Consider the following 18158-nt stretch of genomic DNA (forward strand, 5'->3'; position numbering starts at 1 on the left):
CTTGAAAAAAATTTCTTTTTCTAGTCAATAAATTTTATAATTTTGATTATTTTTAGCATTCACTATTATTATTTTTAGTAGTTTACCTCAAACATGTTTTGACCTATATGTTAACTAATTTAACAATGCATTCAATATTATCTATTAACGTTAGTTTTGTTGTTGGTAATATAAATTTGTACGAATATAATTTCACTGATTATTTAGTTCAAAGGCTACTTAATTTAGAAAAAAAAAAGGTACTAATATGTATAATTGCGCATTTTGATGTTGGCTTTTAGTATCTCAAATTTAAAATATTATGACTTTATTTAGTACAATATTACTAATTAATCGACAGAAAATGAGTTAAGCAAAAATTAGTATATCTCTATTATTAATTAAATAAAAAGGAAATAACTTTCATTTATCATTTTTCTTCAATATATTTTTAGAAAAACCTTTATGTTTCATGTTACCAATGCTTTCGAAATTAAATATATAAAAAGACAACAAGTGGTTTTCTTTGCCTCCAAAACCACAATATTAATTTTTTTTTTTAGTTAATTTGAGTTAAAAATAAAAAAATTTATAGGAGTCAATCAAATTTTTTGTACAATTAATGAAATATATAATATATTTATTATAATGGTCATAAAATTTAAGATAGGTATTTATTGGATCCTTTTTGAAAAAGGAAACACATTTATTAAATGCTTGTATTGAATCATATAATAATACATTTATTATAATAACCAACAAAAGGAGAAATTATTAGGTAAATGGTGTCTATCACATAATTCATAGGCTAACCTAATAAAGTCATAACAATTATACCTTATGCTACATAAGTAAAACCTAATTAATTTATTTCAAAAATAAATCAAAAAAAATCATGATTAATTTTTCCTACCATGAAAATTACAATAAAAAAAAATCTATTTTTACTTTTTTTTGAAAAATAAATATATGTTATTTCATGGTTAATTTTTTTTAAAAACAATTGTAGTTAATTTTATTTGTAAATCAATATTTTTCTATTTTTCATTTTCGTCCATGAAGTTTTGTATTAAAAAATAAAACATATTAATATTTAATGATTGAATGAACTATGCTTCTCTCATATGAAAAGTATAACATTATTATTTATTTATATTATATAAAATTTTATATTTAGGCAAGAAAGTTTTAGAATATATTTTAAACCATATGATTGAATAAATTTATAGATATCTCAAAATTAAATAAATTCATTAATTTTTCTATGAAAAATTAGCTTAGTAAATAGTAATTTATAGTATTTTCTATTAAATAAAAGATAAATGTTTCAATGCACAACCAATGAATTTACTAAAACTACTAACTAAATTGATACTTAAATTCAATTATTTTGTTAAATAATTATACTAACTATGAGTTTTTTCTTTTTTGTAAATTTTTAACCATGAATTAACCATTTTTTTCTTTGTACTTTATTTTGGATAAAAATTTGATTACGGTTTTTTGAAATTTTTGTGAGAAGGAAAATTAATGATTAATTTTTTTTATTTGATTTGAAAATATAATTAATTATGTTTTACTTATACGGTCTAGTACATGAGTTGTTGCCATTGTCACTATGTCTTAGAGGCTCTAGAATAGCAAGGGTGAGAGATATAGTTTTATTGAATATTCTATGGAGTCCCCACTGACCTATTATTTACTTAGGTGTGGTTAGTTTATTTAATTACTATTTGTTAATTAGTCTCTAAACTAATCTTAAAGTCAAGGAATTAGTAGTCTTAGTCTGCTTTTACTAGAGATAAATTCGAGAGTACATTTATGCGAGAAGAAAAGTATTAGCACCTCCTATGCACTCATTATATGAGTGGTACCTAATTAGCTCAAATTAACTCAGATAATCCTTAATTAACTCCAAAGCAATTAAAAAACATTAACATTCTAAAAGAAAATGTAGTACTGAGTGTGATTTATAAATGTCTAATAAGATCTCCAAATGATGGGGTCTGACTAGATAAATCCCTCATCTGAATTGATATGAGTGATGTTTGAAACACTTCTTTATCTTTTGTCCTATAATCAGGTTGCACAAATGCACACATATGCATATAAACATTAGACAAGAAAAATCACGTAAATGCATCAAACTTATGCAAAAATGATCTCAAAATAATCCCCATTTTTTAAAAAAAATTATAGGATTTTTCTATAATTTTCAAGGATTTTAAAAGAATTTCCTCAATTCTATTTATTTTTGCTTTTTTTTTTCATTTTTTTTTTGGTCCCTTTAGTCAAAAAATAATTAATTTCCTAATTTTTCAATATTTTCTATGATTGCAATTTTTATTAATTTTTTAAATTTTTTAATGATTTAAAATGAATTAAAAATTATTTTTAAATAAATAAAAAGGGGAGAAGTTCATAGGGTTGAATCGGGACAAACAGGGTCAACCGATTTGACCAGGTTAACAAGATGGACCCAAGTTAATCCAAGTTAAATTGGGTCAACCCAACCAAGGGAGAGAAATTGGTCAAGGCTCTATCATATGTCATCCATCTAAGGGTGATACATGGCAGTTAGGAGCGACATGACACAGATTTTTTTTTTTGGAAAGGACAAAGAGGCGACATGTGATGAGGTGATGTCATGATGATGTCATCGCCACGTGGAACCATGCCACTAAATGGATTCAAAAGGCACGAATCGTTGACGTGGCAGCGACCCAATCGTCCGTAGAAAACACAATATGGATAGCTAAGATTGCGCCACATCACTGGGTGACATCACCTAGTAGGTGTGGTCTAAAATGCACCATGTGTTACCCTCTGAAGGGTGACACGTGGCCCACTATAATAGATTTTTTTAATTTTAAAACTTTTTTTTGTCCTTTCTTTTCTTTTCTTCTCTCTCTCTCTCTCTCTCTCTCGTATTTTTGCTTTCTAATTTCCATCTTCTCTCTTGTTTATGTTTTTCTTTTTTTTTTTTTCTAGAGATTTCTCAAGTTTTCCAGGATCCAAATAAGGATCTTGGGTTTAGGTTGAAGTAGGGTTTGGGGTTTGAGTTCAGTTTAAGGTTCAAGTTAAGTGTGAGGGTTAGTTTAGGTTAGGTTGGTTTAGGGTTAGGTTAGGTGGGTTGGGACAGTAAGGCTATGCCAGGCCTATTTGGGATTGGGTCATGGACTTTGGGTTAGGTGTAGGTCTGGTCTGGTGTTGGGCTTAGGTCTAGGCTGGGCTTTGGTTAGGCTCGGGTCAATGCGGGCAAAGCTAGGGCCAATTGGGTTTGGGTTGGGCTAGGTTAGGCTAGGCTATGGGCTTAGGTCCAGGTTGGGTTAGGTTGAGTTAGGTTCAATTGGGCCTTATGGATTTTGAGCTTAGATTTTAGGTGGGTTTAGGCTCTAGGTCGTAGGCTTTGGGTCAGATTGGGCTCAGTCTGGGTTTAGTTTAGGTTGACTCCATTTTTGGTTGTGTTGGAAGTCCCAACTCGGAGTATATAGTCCAGAGTGGGGGTGAATAGACTCTTTTCGTGTAATACGTATTTTTCTACAAAATAAAAACTCTTTACAAGATACAAGAAATTATATCGTAATATAAATATAAATCAAGCACAAGATATAAAATAAAGAGTGTAAGAGAGAGAAAGAACAACACCGGTATTTTTACGTGGTTCGGCACCAAGCCTACTTCCACGCCTTAGCACCAAGCCAAGAATTCCACAATCCACTAAAGAGACTCCTTCACCAGCAGAGAAGCCTTACGAGTCGAGAACAAATCCCTACACTCGGGAACAAACCCCTACCGGGCTCACCAAGAGCCTTCGCTTTGGTTCACAAAGAATCTTACAATAATGGTTCACAAAAAACCTTACAAGAGATTGGAAATACAATTTAATGCTCCTTAAATGAGCCAATATGAAACACAACAAAATCCTCACTCTATTCTCTCAAGGAATGAATATTACAAGATAAGTAAGCAAGAGAGGATTGAGTACTTGTGAAGAATAACTAAAATGCAAAGTGCAAAGTGCTTAGGTTTTGGATAAAATGATATTTTTCACAAATATGATCAACAATGCTCAAAACCATGTTAATATAAGTCTAATAGCTTGTATTTATAACTCAAGAGGCAAAGGAGCCGTTAACTAGCCGTCGGAGGAAAGAAAAACTATTTTATTTGGTAAACTAGCTATTTTCCATCCGTTGGAGCGATTTTGCCCGTTGAATTCGTTGACTAGGCCTTGCACTCGTCAACTAACCATACACTACACTCGTCGACGAATCCCCTATGTTCGTCGACGAGGTCCCTGAATCAGAAAAAGTGATCAACATAAAAGTTGTGGAATTTTGTATTAACTTTTTAGGGACACTAAGATCATCCCATTTGGACTTTTCTAGTAAAAGTTATGCCCAAAATAACGAAAAGTGTTCAGGATTCAAGGCTGCACTACGATAGTCACGATTGCTTTGTTTTTCCTTGTCAAAAAGTGTTTTAATGACTTAAAACATTATTGGACAAAAGGATATGAAATATATTGAGTCTAATGAAGATTAAAACTTGTCCAAGTGAGTTTCCCCATAAATATAAGATATCTTGTTTTATGAAAACATATTTGAAAACTTGTTTCGATATCTTATATGCTTAGTTTGTCCTTTATTGAAAATATACTTGACTTTTAGGACTTTAGGACGTAGAGTTAGTTTTGTAAAATCAGGACCAAGCTTTGAAAATGTTTATAACTCATATATTACTTAACACTTGTTCCATTTTGAAAACTTAATTGAGTATAGGATTATTTTGACAAGCTTTTTATTTTTACTTTGAAAACTATGAATTGTGAGTTTGTTACTTTTGTGCAGATCCTATATGCTCATGTGTCCTAGTATGCTTATGCAATGGCTCAGCTCTTACTCAGAAATCATGCAAGACACACACCACAAAAGTTATAATGCGCACTCACTCACACAACCCTTATTATAATTAATTTATACACAATAAAAACTCCGGGATGTGCTTTGGTGTTTTTGAGTCTGTGTCATTCCAATCTTTTCTATTTGATGTCTACTAGGTCCGATCTTTACTTCTGATTTGGTACCTCTATGTATTCGACACTTTGTACCTATACTAGATAAGATCTGCAATGATGGAAAATACTAGAAACAACAAATAAGTTAATATCATCAAAACATATGAACCAAGATAGTGTAAATAGGGCTAACATTCTCCCTCTTTTTGATGATGTCTAACCTATTAAGAATCTACTTAATCTTTACATTTGTGTTCTTACAAAGGCTTATTGTACAAAGATAATCTTACTTAGAACCACTAATGGGTTGTTATCATCAAAACAAGACAATTAAGCTTACGTAGCCTCTAAGGCTAACAAGTTGACTTGGGTATGACTCCATTGACCTGAGTACTCGAGTCCTACTGACTCTAGTATTTGGGTTGGGTTTGTTTTGGGTCTAAGTCCATTGACCCGGGTCTTGGGTAGTTTGACTCGGTTATTCAAGTCAAGTTGACCTTGGTATATGTGTCATTTTAGGGTATTTGAGTCATGTTGGCCTAAATTTTCTTGGAGCCTTTCAGGTTTTCTAGGTATTTGCATATGGTTTTTTGTAGTTTTGGGTTATGTTTTGGGGCATTTGAAGGTTTTTTGGGTGTTGTTTAGGAATAGGGGATTAAGTTGAGGGTCTCCTAGGTTCTAATTTTAGGGGATTGAGGGCTCTAACCTGGGGATTTTGGATTCTAATTTGAAGACTCTGTTTGGCTAAGATTTTGAGGTTTAGCTAAAAGTAAATGAATATTTAGGCAAATCAAAACTCAAAATTGCAAATCTCTTTCTACCTAAACAATGTCATTTTTCAAATTGCTTCAGTTAGTCAATCGAAACAATCAAAATGATTTATAAATACACTAAAATGAGATAGTGAGGTACTTACCTTTTGGTCTCTTACTTCTTTTCCTTTCTTCCCTTCCGTAGCTTGAGCTCTCTTTTGTAGCCCTCTAAACCAGCTTTCTTATCCTGTTTTAGCTTTTGCTAAACTCCCTTCTTTTGCTTCTCCTCTTCACTTTCTCTATCTCTGTCTTTCTTTTCTTCAATTTCTATTCTCACTCTCTATTTCTCTATTGCTCTATTAGGGATTTCTAACTTCTAGCGCCCCCCCCCTCTCTCTCTCTCTCTCTCTCTCTCTCTCTCTGGGAATCTTTTATTTATAGACAAGGGGAAAGTGGGGAAGGGCCCTAAAGAGGAAAGAAGACTCTAGGGAACTTGCTAATTCTATGATTGAAGAGGGGATTAAGGATGAAAAATTTTAAAACTTGACTGCAAGGGTAAAAATTGCAGGGGATTAGATTAGGTTGGGCTACTCCCCTCTTTTCTTAATTATTTATTATTTTCTTTGTTTATTTATTAAAAATTTTTGAATCAACCCCCTCATAAGTTGGGCTTTTAGATCAACCAGACCCACTATGAGCCTAAAATTCAAAACAACCTCACCTGGGCAGGCCCACTGTAGGCCTCAAAATGCAAAACAAGCCCAAATTGGGCCTCTTGTTGGGCTACAACTAACTTCAGCTTCTGGTTCTGTGAACGCAAATGCACAAATTTTGGAAAGTCGGCCCAATAGAGCTCCAAGGATGGCTGCGGCTGCTCCTTTTTTTTTATTGTATTAATGAAAATAAATTATTGTAAAATTGCCTAATGCATGAATACTCAAATCTAGACGATGAGGATGAGTAAATTGCAACGAGAGACCACTGTCTTTACATTAGATGTCACCAAAATTAAATAAAAATGAAGTAATAAAGCTAATAAAATCTCAAGATTTTGTAAAATAAAGGTCGAACTTGGGTTGTCTACAGCTATTTTATTAGATTAATGTACGGTTGACATGGTAGATTCTGTCTATCCAGTAATTTCTCCTGTACAAAATGTATATTTAGTGTTTTTTAAGAAAAAAAAAAAAACACAAAAATAGTAATTACATTTTATTTAGAAATTGTCCTAAAATTGTCAATGTAATTTTTTATTTTTCATTACAATCTCATTTCTTTATGATAGACATAACTATACTGCACATAAATGTATAAATTGTGTAAATAATTTTACAAGCAAAAATATCTTCATCTTTTAAAAGTAAGATCAAATATTCTTGAAGAAAGTAAATTTTGTAATATCTATAAAGATATGAATATTATAAATTAATTTGTGATCGAAAAATAGTTTATTTCTTAAAAGTAATATAAAAAATGTTTTAAAGGAACTAAATCTCTATACTATATATAGAAATATAAATAATATAAATCATTTGTAGATTCAACTATATCCTTATTTATTGAAAGTAAGACTAAATATTTTTAAAAGAATTAAATTTCTATATTATATATAGAAAGTAAATTTAATTAAAATTAGATAAAATATATTTATAGATTTATTTTAGACAATCTATATTATACGAATAGTGCAAATCAGTTTGCAAACAAAAATATCGATATCTTTTGAGAAAAAGACTAAAAAGTTCTAAAAGATGTAATTGTAATTTAATTTTTGGATAAAAATCTTCTTATTCTTAAAGTAATTTTTTATAAAACCAATATTCTTAAAAGAAGTAAATTTCTATACTATATATAGAAATATCAATAGTGAAAATCATTTTATTAACAAAATTATTTTAATATTTTGAATGTAAAGCCAAATATTCTTTAAAAAATAAAATTTTATAATATATGTAAAAAGTAAGTCTAACTAAAATTAGGTAAAATTATATTTTAAATGCCTAAAAATTAATGTTTAAACTCAAAGAAAAAACTTCAATTTGATTGAAAAATAAAATAAACTAAGATTATATATAGAGATCTACATCTATATCTGTACTATGATAGTAAAAGATATCCTTATATTTTAAAAGCAATACAAAAACATTAAAAAAATTCACCAAAATTAGATAAAATTATATTTATAAAATTTATTTTAGATATATTAAATTTTGAATCTCAAAAAGAAATTCTATTTAGCTAAAAAATGACAATACATATACGTATAAAAATATAAATAATGTAATTAATTTTGTAAACAAAAGTAATGAGATTCCCGAAGAAGTTATTTCATTGGAAGATTTTTCAAATCATGAACCAAATGACCCCTAGGAGTATATAGAAAATTTGAAGTGAGACTTTAATAGTAGAGATATAAAGGTCAAAATTTAAAAGGAAATGAGAAAGGCTAGCGCGACTATTTATTCACAGAAAATTTTAAAACTATCAATTTAAGATGCTATGTATCTTAATATTTAGTTTTAGAACAAAAGATACTTATATCTCATGAGATTTAACAAAAAGATAGAGATTTTCCTTAAAAAATTTTATGGATTTTCCCTAAAATTTTTCAAAAATAACACAAATCTCCCTAAAGTTTTGAAAATGTCACACACCTCCCATGAGATTTGTCAAGACACAAACCTCCTCTCAAAAATTTTATTTTATTTTTACCAAATATAATAGTTAGTTTGTGTCTTTATGACAAACCTCAGTGAATGTTCTTGAAATTTTTGAAACTTCAAGAGAAGTTTTAAAATTTTTAAAACTTCAGGAAAGGTTATTTTCTTTTTATCAAACCTTTGGGGGGTTAGTATCTTTTGCCTTCAAATTTATACAAGTTAGAGATATGGGCATATGATGATTTCTCCTCATAAGTTTTATAAAACTATCAATCATAAGATATCACATAAGCACTAGTCTCATTAAATGATATGATCTAACATAAGTCTCAACGATGTAAGTCTCATTTCACTTTAATGAATCCAAAGTTCAAACATTAATACAATGCATTCGAATCTATGGATTCCAAATTCTATATGCAACAATCACCTCTTCTAATTTTTCAAAGAATAATTTTCTAAGTCTCATTCTTAGACTTAATATTAATATAATATTTTAAAACTATTGATTTTAAATGGCATATAGACGAACCGAAAATGCCTTCCATTGACCGCAGAAATTTATTATCATTATTTTGTGGCGAAAAAAAGAAAAGAAAAAGCCAAAGCCATTGTATAGGGAAATTATTGATTTAACAAATTCGAGTAGGGCTCCACTCTTATTTTAAAAATAAAAAAGGCGGGGAGGCGTGCGTCACTCGCTCGCTCTTAAATATTATTATATAGATAATTATTAGTATCGTAAAATTAAGCAGAGTAGTATTTAGGGAGGGGAGAGTGATAGGGAAGAGGACAGAGTCTTGGTTTGCCATGAACGGCGGCGAAGGCGTCTACAGCTACACCAAGAACTCCTCCTTCCAGGTATTTTAATTTTTCATTTAAAATTTTATCTCCATTGGTTTCGTTCTGTTGACTTAACACGCATGATGTTGGATTATATTTGAAAATAAATTTCATATTTTGAATTTCCATTTCCATAAATTTCAATGAATTATAATGTAAATTTATATTATCTTTTATCCAATTTTAATGTATTTAATTTTAAACTTTGAATCCCAAAAATTAGAACTAAACTCTAACTCTATCTTTGGAGAGATCTTGAATTTGAAGTTGTACTCGATTTGGATAAAATATAATACAAAATTGTATTAAAATTTGTCTAAATTTACCCAAATTCAAGTCCAGTGTCTAAAATTTATGCTCCCGAACGTAACATAAGGAGCGTGAATTTCGGATCTTGAATTTAGATTTGGACAAATTTCAATACAATTTTGTATTACATTTTATCCAAATTTAAGACCTCTCCAAACATAGGGTAAGAGAGTTTTGTGAGGTTCATAAAAACTTTAGGGTCCCTTTGGATAAATGATTTTACATGGGAAAAGAAAAGGAAAGGACAAGAAGGAGGTAAAAAATAAAGTTTGTTTTAAAATGACTAAAAATTAAAAAAAATATTAATAATGTGTAAAATCATTTTTTTGTTTGTAGATTTTTATTTTTTTAATATTTTTTTTTTCTCATTTTCCTTGATAACCAAACATGAAAATGACGATTCCTTTATATTTTTCTTTCCTTTCCCTAATATTTTTGAGTTCCAATAGGAGCCTTAGGAAGGTCTGTATCTTTTTGCTTGACCTCATTCTAAGATCAAATACGATGAAAAGAAATTTAAGCTCTAAAGTAATATTTATTCCTTTTTATTTTATTAAACATAAAATAAAAAAAAATACCAAGTGACTTAGTTTGTAAACTCAAGACTTTCTCAATTAGATGCTAAGGTAGTGTTTGCAAATATGGATTTCAGACCTTAAATTTGGATTTGAGTGGATTTATACAAATTTTAATATAATAATTTACATCACATTTTATCGAAACCCAATATAAATTTAAATCCAAAAGCTTCACAAATATAGGATAAGTTTCGAATCTTGGGATTTACAATTTTTAAATGGAAAGAGAAAGAGAGAGATAGACCAGTTATCCTGATAAATTAGCTAGTGTTCATAAAGTTTCAGACACTTTTGTGTCAAAAAAAAATTCATGATAAAAATTGAAAATAATTATTCTTTATTATGAATAGATTTCAATTTGATATTTACTCTATGATAATGACATATGTTTTTAGATAACTGATCAAACTCGTACCGTAACCATTCCGTTTTTACAACAAATCATTTTTTGAAACTTATATTATTTATCTTATTCACATCTTATCTACTAGATGATTTTTTTTTTTATTTATGGTATAAAAAGCACAAATTTGAATAGTTTTTTGTTGCTGCATTTATTTTGCAGAGATGATAATAATATAACTCAATTATTTTGCAGAGAGAAGCTGCAAGCATTGTGCAGGAGATGATTGATGAGGAAATTGCAAACAAGCTAGACGTAAAAACCCTAATCTCATCCACCTCCAACACGTTTCGTCTAGTAGATATGGGATGTTCTGTAGGACCAAATACCTTCATTGCCGTCCAAAATGTGATCGACGCAATGAAGAAGAAGTACCAATCCCAATGTCAATCCCATGGCACCATTTCCCAAATGCTAGATTTCCAAGTCTTCTTCAATGACCAAGCTTCTAATGACTTCAACCTCCTCTTCGCCTCCCTCCCTCCTGAGAGACCCTACTTTGCAGCCGGCGTGCCGGGATCTTTCCACCGACGATTGTTCCCCTCCTCCTCCCTCCATTTTGCTTACTCCTCCATTGCTATCCACTGGCTCTCTAGAGTGCCCAAGCAGGTGCTAGATAAGAACTGTCCTGCATGGAACAAGGGAAGGATTCACTATACGAATGCCCCTAGGGAAGTTGTTAATGCCTATGAAGCTCAGTTCGCTGCAGACATGGATGCATTCTTCAACGCTAGAGCCAAGGAGCTCTTGGTTGGAGGTATGATGGTGCTCATTGTTTCCACAGTCCAAGATGGGATGCCACAAAAGGCATTCAATGGGAGATGTGAGGTTTTGGGATCCTGCTTGGTGGACATGGCAAATGTGGTAAGTTAGCGAAAAATGCCATTGAATTTGACAACATCAAATTTATGCTTTTGAAATGGATTTGTGTGAATTTGCATAAATTGATTGTATTGAATTCATGCAAATTCATGCAAGTTCAATAGGTTGAGGATAATTTGGATGGTAGGAAAACTAAATCATGTTTGGGAGGACATAAAATCACAAAGTAGGCCGGTAATCTACTTTTTTATCTACTTAAATCTGTGATTAGTTATGAAGAGTTTTTTTTTTTTTTTTTGAAAAATGAAATAATGACAAGGAGGAAGTGTAATGGAGAGATATGGGGACATAATGGGAGGAAAATCATGACAAGGTAGAGTGAATGAAATCATGAAATTAGTTCTTTATCTCTTTCCCTCTTTCCCAATTTTCTGCCAACATTGGAAGGAAAAAGAAAAAAATTTCACCCACAATTACATCCCCTTTCCTCTTCCCTCCTAAATCACTTTGTAAACATTATTCATATAATAGAGTTTAGGTTAATTTGGGGGAAAAATTCATTAATTAGTAGTAGTTTATAGAATATTTTAACTTGAATAACTTGGAAATATTCAATTATGATGCTCGATCCATAATATAAATATATTATTACTTAAAGGTAGTTTTCAATTTTCATGTTTCTATTTTTTTTTTTCCTAAAATGCCCTTCTTCTATAAGTTTAAAACTAAAATGGAATTCTTAATTAATACGTAGATTAGTAATCAATATTCTAATAAAACCAACCATTAACTCCATAATTCCTCTAGTATTTTTAGACTTCTACATTATTATTATTATTATTTTTGTTTTAAATTTTAAGTGGACCACATGCATAGTATTGTTTGCACAAAACTAGTACATATATAATGTATAACGTATAAAATGTGGTCACTCTTTGTTGCAGGGCTTGATTACAGAAGACCAAGTGGACGCCTTCAACTTGCCTATGTACTCTCCTTCCCCAATTGAGATGACAAAGGCAATAGAGAGGAATGGATGTTTTAGCATTGAGAGGATGGTGTTAAATAAACCCACATCATGGATTAAAAACCCCTTCGCCATGCAGATGCACTTTAGAGCTGGCACAGAGGGACTTATCGCCAAACATTTTGGAACTAAAATTATTGACGAACTATTTGATAGATTTTTAAAGAAAATTAAAGAGTTCTATGATAATCTTGAATCAAACTATGAACAAGGAGGTCTATTATTTGTCTCCCTCAAACGTAAAAAATGATGCACTTTGAATTTAGATAAGTTTAATATAGCACCTTTGGTTGTATGTTGATTTTAGACATAAAAATGATGCAATTTCAATTTAGATAATTCTGATATAGCACCTTTTCCTATACACACACTCTTGTCTCTCTTGGAGGGCTAAGCCCACACAAAGAAACTCATAGTAACTTGTGTTGTATATAGAATCGTAATTGCATAATGGAATATCAATGTAGCAATCAATAAAAACCAAGTATAGAACATACCCATGCATTATATATGAAAGCAAATAAAATCAACATAAAGAATTACGTGGTTTGAAAATACTTACATCCACAAGGAGCAATCGACAAAGTACTATTACTATCTTGGTGTCAAAAAACACTTTACAATGATCTTCTTACTTCTTACAATGTAAATACACCCAGACCAGTGTATATATAAAGTTCTCCAGAGGTTTCCCTCCAAACCCCAACCAACTTAACATCCATTGTTCAAAATTCAAAAATTTGCACTGGGTTCTCAAGCCAAATCGTCGACGGATTGGATCAAACCATTGACGGTTTCAAACAAAATGTAAATTGTCTGAATTTTGGTGCCAAACCGTCGACATTTTCCCTACTTCTCCTCAGCACTTGTGATTTTCCATTATGTTTTCTTCCTTGTACATGCACTCATCAAGTATATGAGCCACATAACACAACAATCTCCACCCTAGCGAGTATATGACCCTTAGGAGAACCCGAAAACATAGCCCGTTGCTCCACCTTGACCTTAAGATGTTAGGTTGGGGACCGTCTCCCTTCTGGCACTTGGAGACATGAAGAAAGTCCAAGCAACGCTTGAACTTTTTAGTGATAACCGATTTTGTCAAGATGTTTGATGCATTCTCAGATGTGTGAACTTTCTTAAGTACAAGTTTACCTGAAGAGATCAATTCTCGAACCCTGTGGAACCTTACATTAATATGTTTGGTTCTAACATAGTACACTTGATTATTCGCCAAGTAGATGACACTCTAACTATCACAACGCAGCACAACTCCACCATATTGTATACATAGCTCCTTGACTAAACCAGTAAGCCATAAGGCTTCCTTTGCAGTTTCGGCAACTATCATATATTCATACTCAGTTGAAGACAATGCCACCAAGGATTGTACCATGGAACTCCAATAGATGGGTTTTCCTATAAGGGTGAATACATAACCCGTTGTAGATCTTTTGTTATCCATATCCCCTGCATAATTAGCATCAATAAACCCCACAACTGATGGACTACTCTGTTGTTTGTCGAACATGATATCATAATTAGAAGTACCCCGTATGTATCTGAAAATCCATTTGGCGGCTTCCCAATGTTGTCTACTCATATTAGAGATAAATTTACTCACCACACTTATTGAATGTGCCAAGTCAAATCTTGTACACACCATGGCATACATTAAACTCCCCACATCACTAGCGTAGGGGACCTTTAACATATCCTGAATTTCATCATCTGTCCTTAGGCATTCAGCGGTAGACAATTTAAAGTGATTCTCTAGAGGTGTACATACCGATTTAGCATTCTCCATGCTGAACCTTTCCAACACATTCTAAATATAACCTCCCTGAGATAACCACAAGCTTCCTACAGTTCTGTCTCGGTGAATCTCCATCTTAAGTATCTTCTTGGCTACGCCAAGATCCTTTATGTTAAACTCTTTATGCAACAGAATATTTAACTAATTTACCTTAATTAAGTCATTCACAGCTATTAGCGTGTTATCAACATACAATAATAAGAAAATGAGAAAACCATCATCAAGCTTCTTTACATACACGCAACAATCATACTCACACGTCTTGTAGCCTATCTGGATCATATAGGAATCAAACCATTTGTACCATTGCCTTGGAGAGTGTTTTAGCTCATACAGAGATTTCTTCAATTTACAAACTAAGTGCTCTTGCCTGGGTTAACTAAATCCATCTGTTTGTACCATATAGATCTATTCATCCAAGTCACCATGAAAAAAATGTCGTTTTCACATCCATTTGTTCCAAATTTAGGTCATAATGAGCTACAAATCCCAACACTACCCTAATGGAAGCGTGTCGTACCAAAGGTGAGAAGATCTCATCATAATCTACTCCCTTCTTCTATGAGCACCCCTTTGCCACTAATCGTGCCTTGAATTTCTCTCATTCATTTTCTAAAATTGTTTCCTTCTTCCTATATACCCATTTGTAGCCTCTCAACCTCTTCCTATCTATAAGTTCCACCAAATCCTAAGTCTGATTCTTTTGCAGTGACTTCATTTCCTCAATTATAGCACTCATCCACCAACTTTTTTTCTGACCATGAATTGCCTCTTGAAAAGTAGTCAGATCCTTGCAACTGGTAATGAAAGCATAAGATACTAGATCATCAAATCCATACCTAGTCGGTGGTCTGATAGAGCTTCTGGATTTCCCTATAGGAATACTGTTAACTTGCTGGTTTCCCAAACTAGAACTCCTTGCAATCGGGGGACTAAGATCATTATCATTGCCCTGAGTTTCTAACTTCACCTGCACAATATGCTCATCTCTGCTCCAGTTTTTTGGCTCCTATTTCTCATCATCATTTGTTTTAGTACGCTTCACCATAGTTTTCTCATCAAAAACTATATTTCTACTGATCACCACCTTGTTTGCCATTGGATCCCACAGTTTGAACCCCTTTCACACCTTTATGATACCATAAAAAGATGTAGTGTTTAGGCTTTGCATCAAGCTTCGATCACTCCTCCTAGACACGCGAACATAGGCTGGACAACCTAATACCTTCAATTCAGAGTAGTCTATTGCTTTCTTGTTTATACCTCCTCTGCCACTTTTCCCTCTAGTGATGCCCTTGGTGATCGGTTTGTCAAGAAACAAGTCATACTAACTGCCTCAGCCCAAAAGTTCTTCATTGGCCCTGCATTAATCCTAAGACACTGAACTCTCTCAATTAGAATTCAGTTCATCCCTTCAGCCACAACATATTACTGAGGTGTCCAGTGAATAGTGAAATGTCTCCTAATGCCCTGTTGTGCACAAAACTCCATGAACCTAGAACCAATGTACTCGGTCCTATTGTCTGACCTAAGGCATTTAATTCCCTTCCCGGTCTGGTTTTCCACTTCAGCTTTCCACAACTTAAACTTGGCAAGCATATCTGACTTGTGCCACATGAAGTATACCTATACCTTCCGTGAGTAATCATCAACAAAACTCACAAAATAAACATGTCCTCCTTGCGATGCTACCAAACCCCAAACATCAAAATGTATGTAGTTAAGAATACCTTCCATCTTGTGTATAGTTATTTTAAACTACAACCTGCCTTATTTCCCAAGAATGCAAAACTTACAGAAATTCAGCTTGCATGTTTTCATACCCTTCAAGACATTCCTTTTGTGAAGTTTTTTCAGACCATGCTCACCCGTATGCCCTAACCGCATATGCCATAAGACGGTTTCATCAAATTCATAATCTACGACTGTAGCTCCACCTACAACTGTAGTGTCCAGCAGTCAATAAATGTTTCCATCTAACTTTTTCCATTTCATCACCGTGAGATTGCCCTTGCATACCTTCATAACTCCACTTTTAGATTTGTAACTGAATCCATTACAGTCCAAAGTGCCTAATGAAATTAGACTCTTCCGTAGATCCGGAATATGTCTTACATCACATAGGGTTCTTACAACACCATCAAACATTTTAATTCGAACATATCCTATTCCAATGATTTTACATGAAAAATCATTTGCATAAGACCTGAACTTGAATTAACCAACACGTAAGTGTTGAACCACTCCTTGTTTGGAGTCATGTGATAAGAACACATTGAGTCTAAGATCCAAAAGTCCGTGAGGCGATCAGACCCCAACGAAACTGAAAGTATGTCACCATCACTGTATTCTAAATTTCCTTCTTCAACTATATTTGCTGATTTTGAAGTGCCTTCTTGCTTTTCATCATTCCCTTTCTTCCAGTCTAGGCACTCTAGTTTTATGTGCCGCTTTTTACCGCACTTAAAACACCAAACTTTCTTTTTCTTCATGGAATGAGATCGAGATTTATTTTGACTCGATCCATTTTTGAATTTTCCTCGCCCACATTCATGGTTACTCTTCACCACAAGTCCTTCACCATGTGAAATTTCATTGCATACTTTCATTCTTTGATGAAACCCCAACAATGCGCTCGTTACCTCTTCTAAATTCAGGGTCTCTTTACCCCAAGAAAGAGTCGTAGCCAAGTTCTCATATGTGTGAGACGCCGGTAGGGAATTTAGTAACTTCAGCGCCTTGTCATCTTCCTTGAATTTCACATCAACCCATATTAAATCACTTATGATTTGATTAAATGTGTTGGTTCAAATCTGAGCCCTCCACCATCTTAAGCCAATACAGTTATTACTTAAGAAAGAGTTTATTCGTAAGAGACTTAGACATGTACCGACTTTCAAGCTTTTGCCATACAGCCGCAGGAGAATCCTCTTCCATGACGTGATATAACACATAATTCCCTAGACACAATTTGATAGTAGACACTATCTTTACCTCCAATTCCTTCCAATTTGCTTCATCCATGCCATCCGATTGAACACCATACAAGACCTTCACCATTCCTTGCTGCACAAGCAAATATTTCACCATTTTCTTCCATAAACAGAAGTTCTTGGTTCCATCAAATTTGATAACATCAAATTTCACAGACAAAGTATTTGAAGGCATTACAACAATTACTTTGATACCAATTTGTTGTATATAGAAGTGTAATTGCACAACAGAATATCAATGCAACAATAAATGAAAACCAAGTATAGAACACACCCACGCAATATATACGAAAGCAAATAAAATTAACATAAGGAATTACGTGGTTCGGCGATGCCTACATCCATGGGAGCAATCGACAAAGTATTTTTACTATCATGGTGTCAAAAGACACTTTACAATGATCTTCTTACTTCTTACAATGAAAATACACCTAGACTAGTGTATATATAAAGTTCCCCAGAGGTTTCCCTCTAAACCCCAACCAACTTAACGTCCATTATTCAAAATTCAAAAATTTGCACTAGGTTCTTGAGGCAAACCGTTGACGGTAGGCCTGGCAAAACAGGTGGGCGGGCCGGGTTTGGGCGGGTCACTAACGGGCCGGGTCATAAACGGGTCGGGTCATAAATGGGTCGGTATTAAATGGATCACACACATGCCAACCCTAACCCGCCCGTTTAATAAACGAGCGGGTAACGGGTCACCCGTTTTAAAAAATATAATTTTTTATTTTAAAATTTTTCAAAATTTCACATAAAATGACATTTAAAAAAAAAAAAAAACTACATTATATTTATTAATTTATAAATAAAAAGAACTAAAAAAATAATACATCCCATGAATACATTTTAAAAAAAATATAAAATTAAAAAAAACATAAGATGTGAGTGGTTTGAGTGGAGCGGTTGGATGTTGGAGCCTGGAGGTGTGGAGAAGTGGTCTGTGGAGCTAGGGG

At 32.7% G+C, this 18158-nt stretch overlaps 1 protein-coding gene across 1 annotated transcript; it reads left to right on the plus strand.

Annotated features, from left to right (window-relative positions):
* Positions 1-3231: 3231 nt before the first annotated feature.
* On the plus strand, positions 3232-12643 carry LOC131143982 (loganic acid O-methyltransferase-like). Its single transcript, XM_058092332.1, has 4 exons — positions 3232-3257; positions 9167-9272; positions 10740-11408; positions 12311-12643. Exons 1-4 carry the CDS (start codon positions 3232-3234, stop codon positions 12641-12643), a joined length of 1134 nt encoding a protein of 377 aa, XP_057948315.1.
* The last annotated feature ends 5515 nt before the right edge of the window (positions 12644-18158 follow it).

This window comes from Malania oleifera, chromosome 12 (genome assembly GCF_029873635.1).
Source record: "Malania oleifera isolate guangnan ecotype guangnan chromosome 12, ASM2987363v1, whole genome shotgun sequence".
NCBI lineage: Eukaryota > Viridiplantae > Streptophyta > Magnoliopsida > Santalales > Ximeniaceae > Malania > Malania oleifera.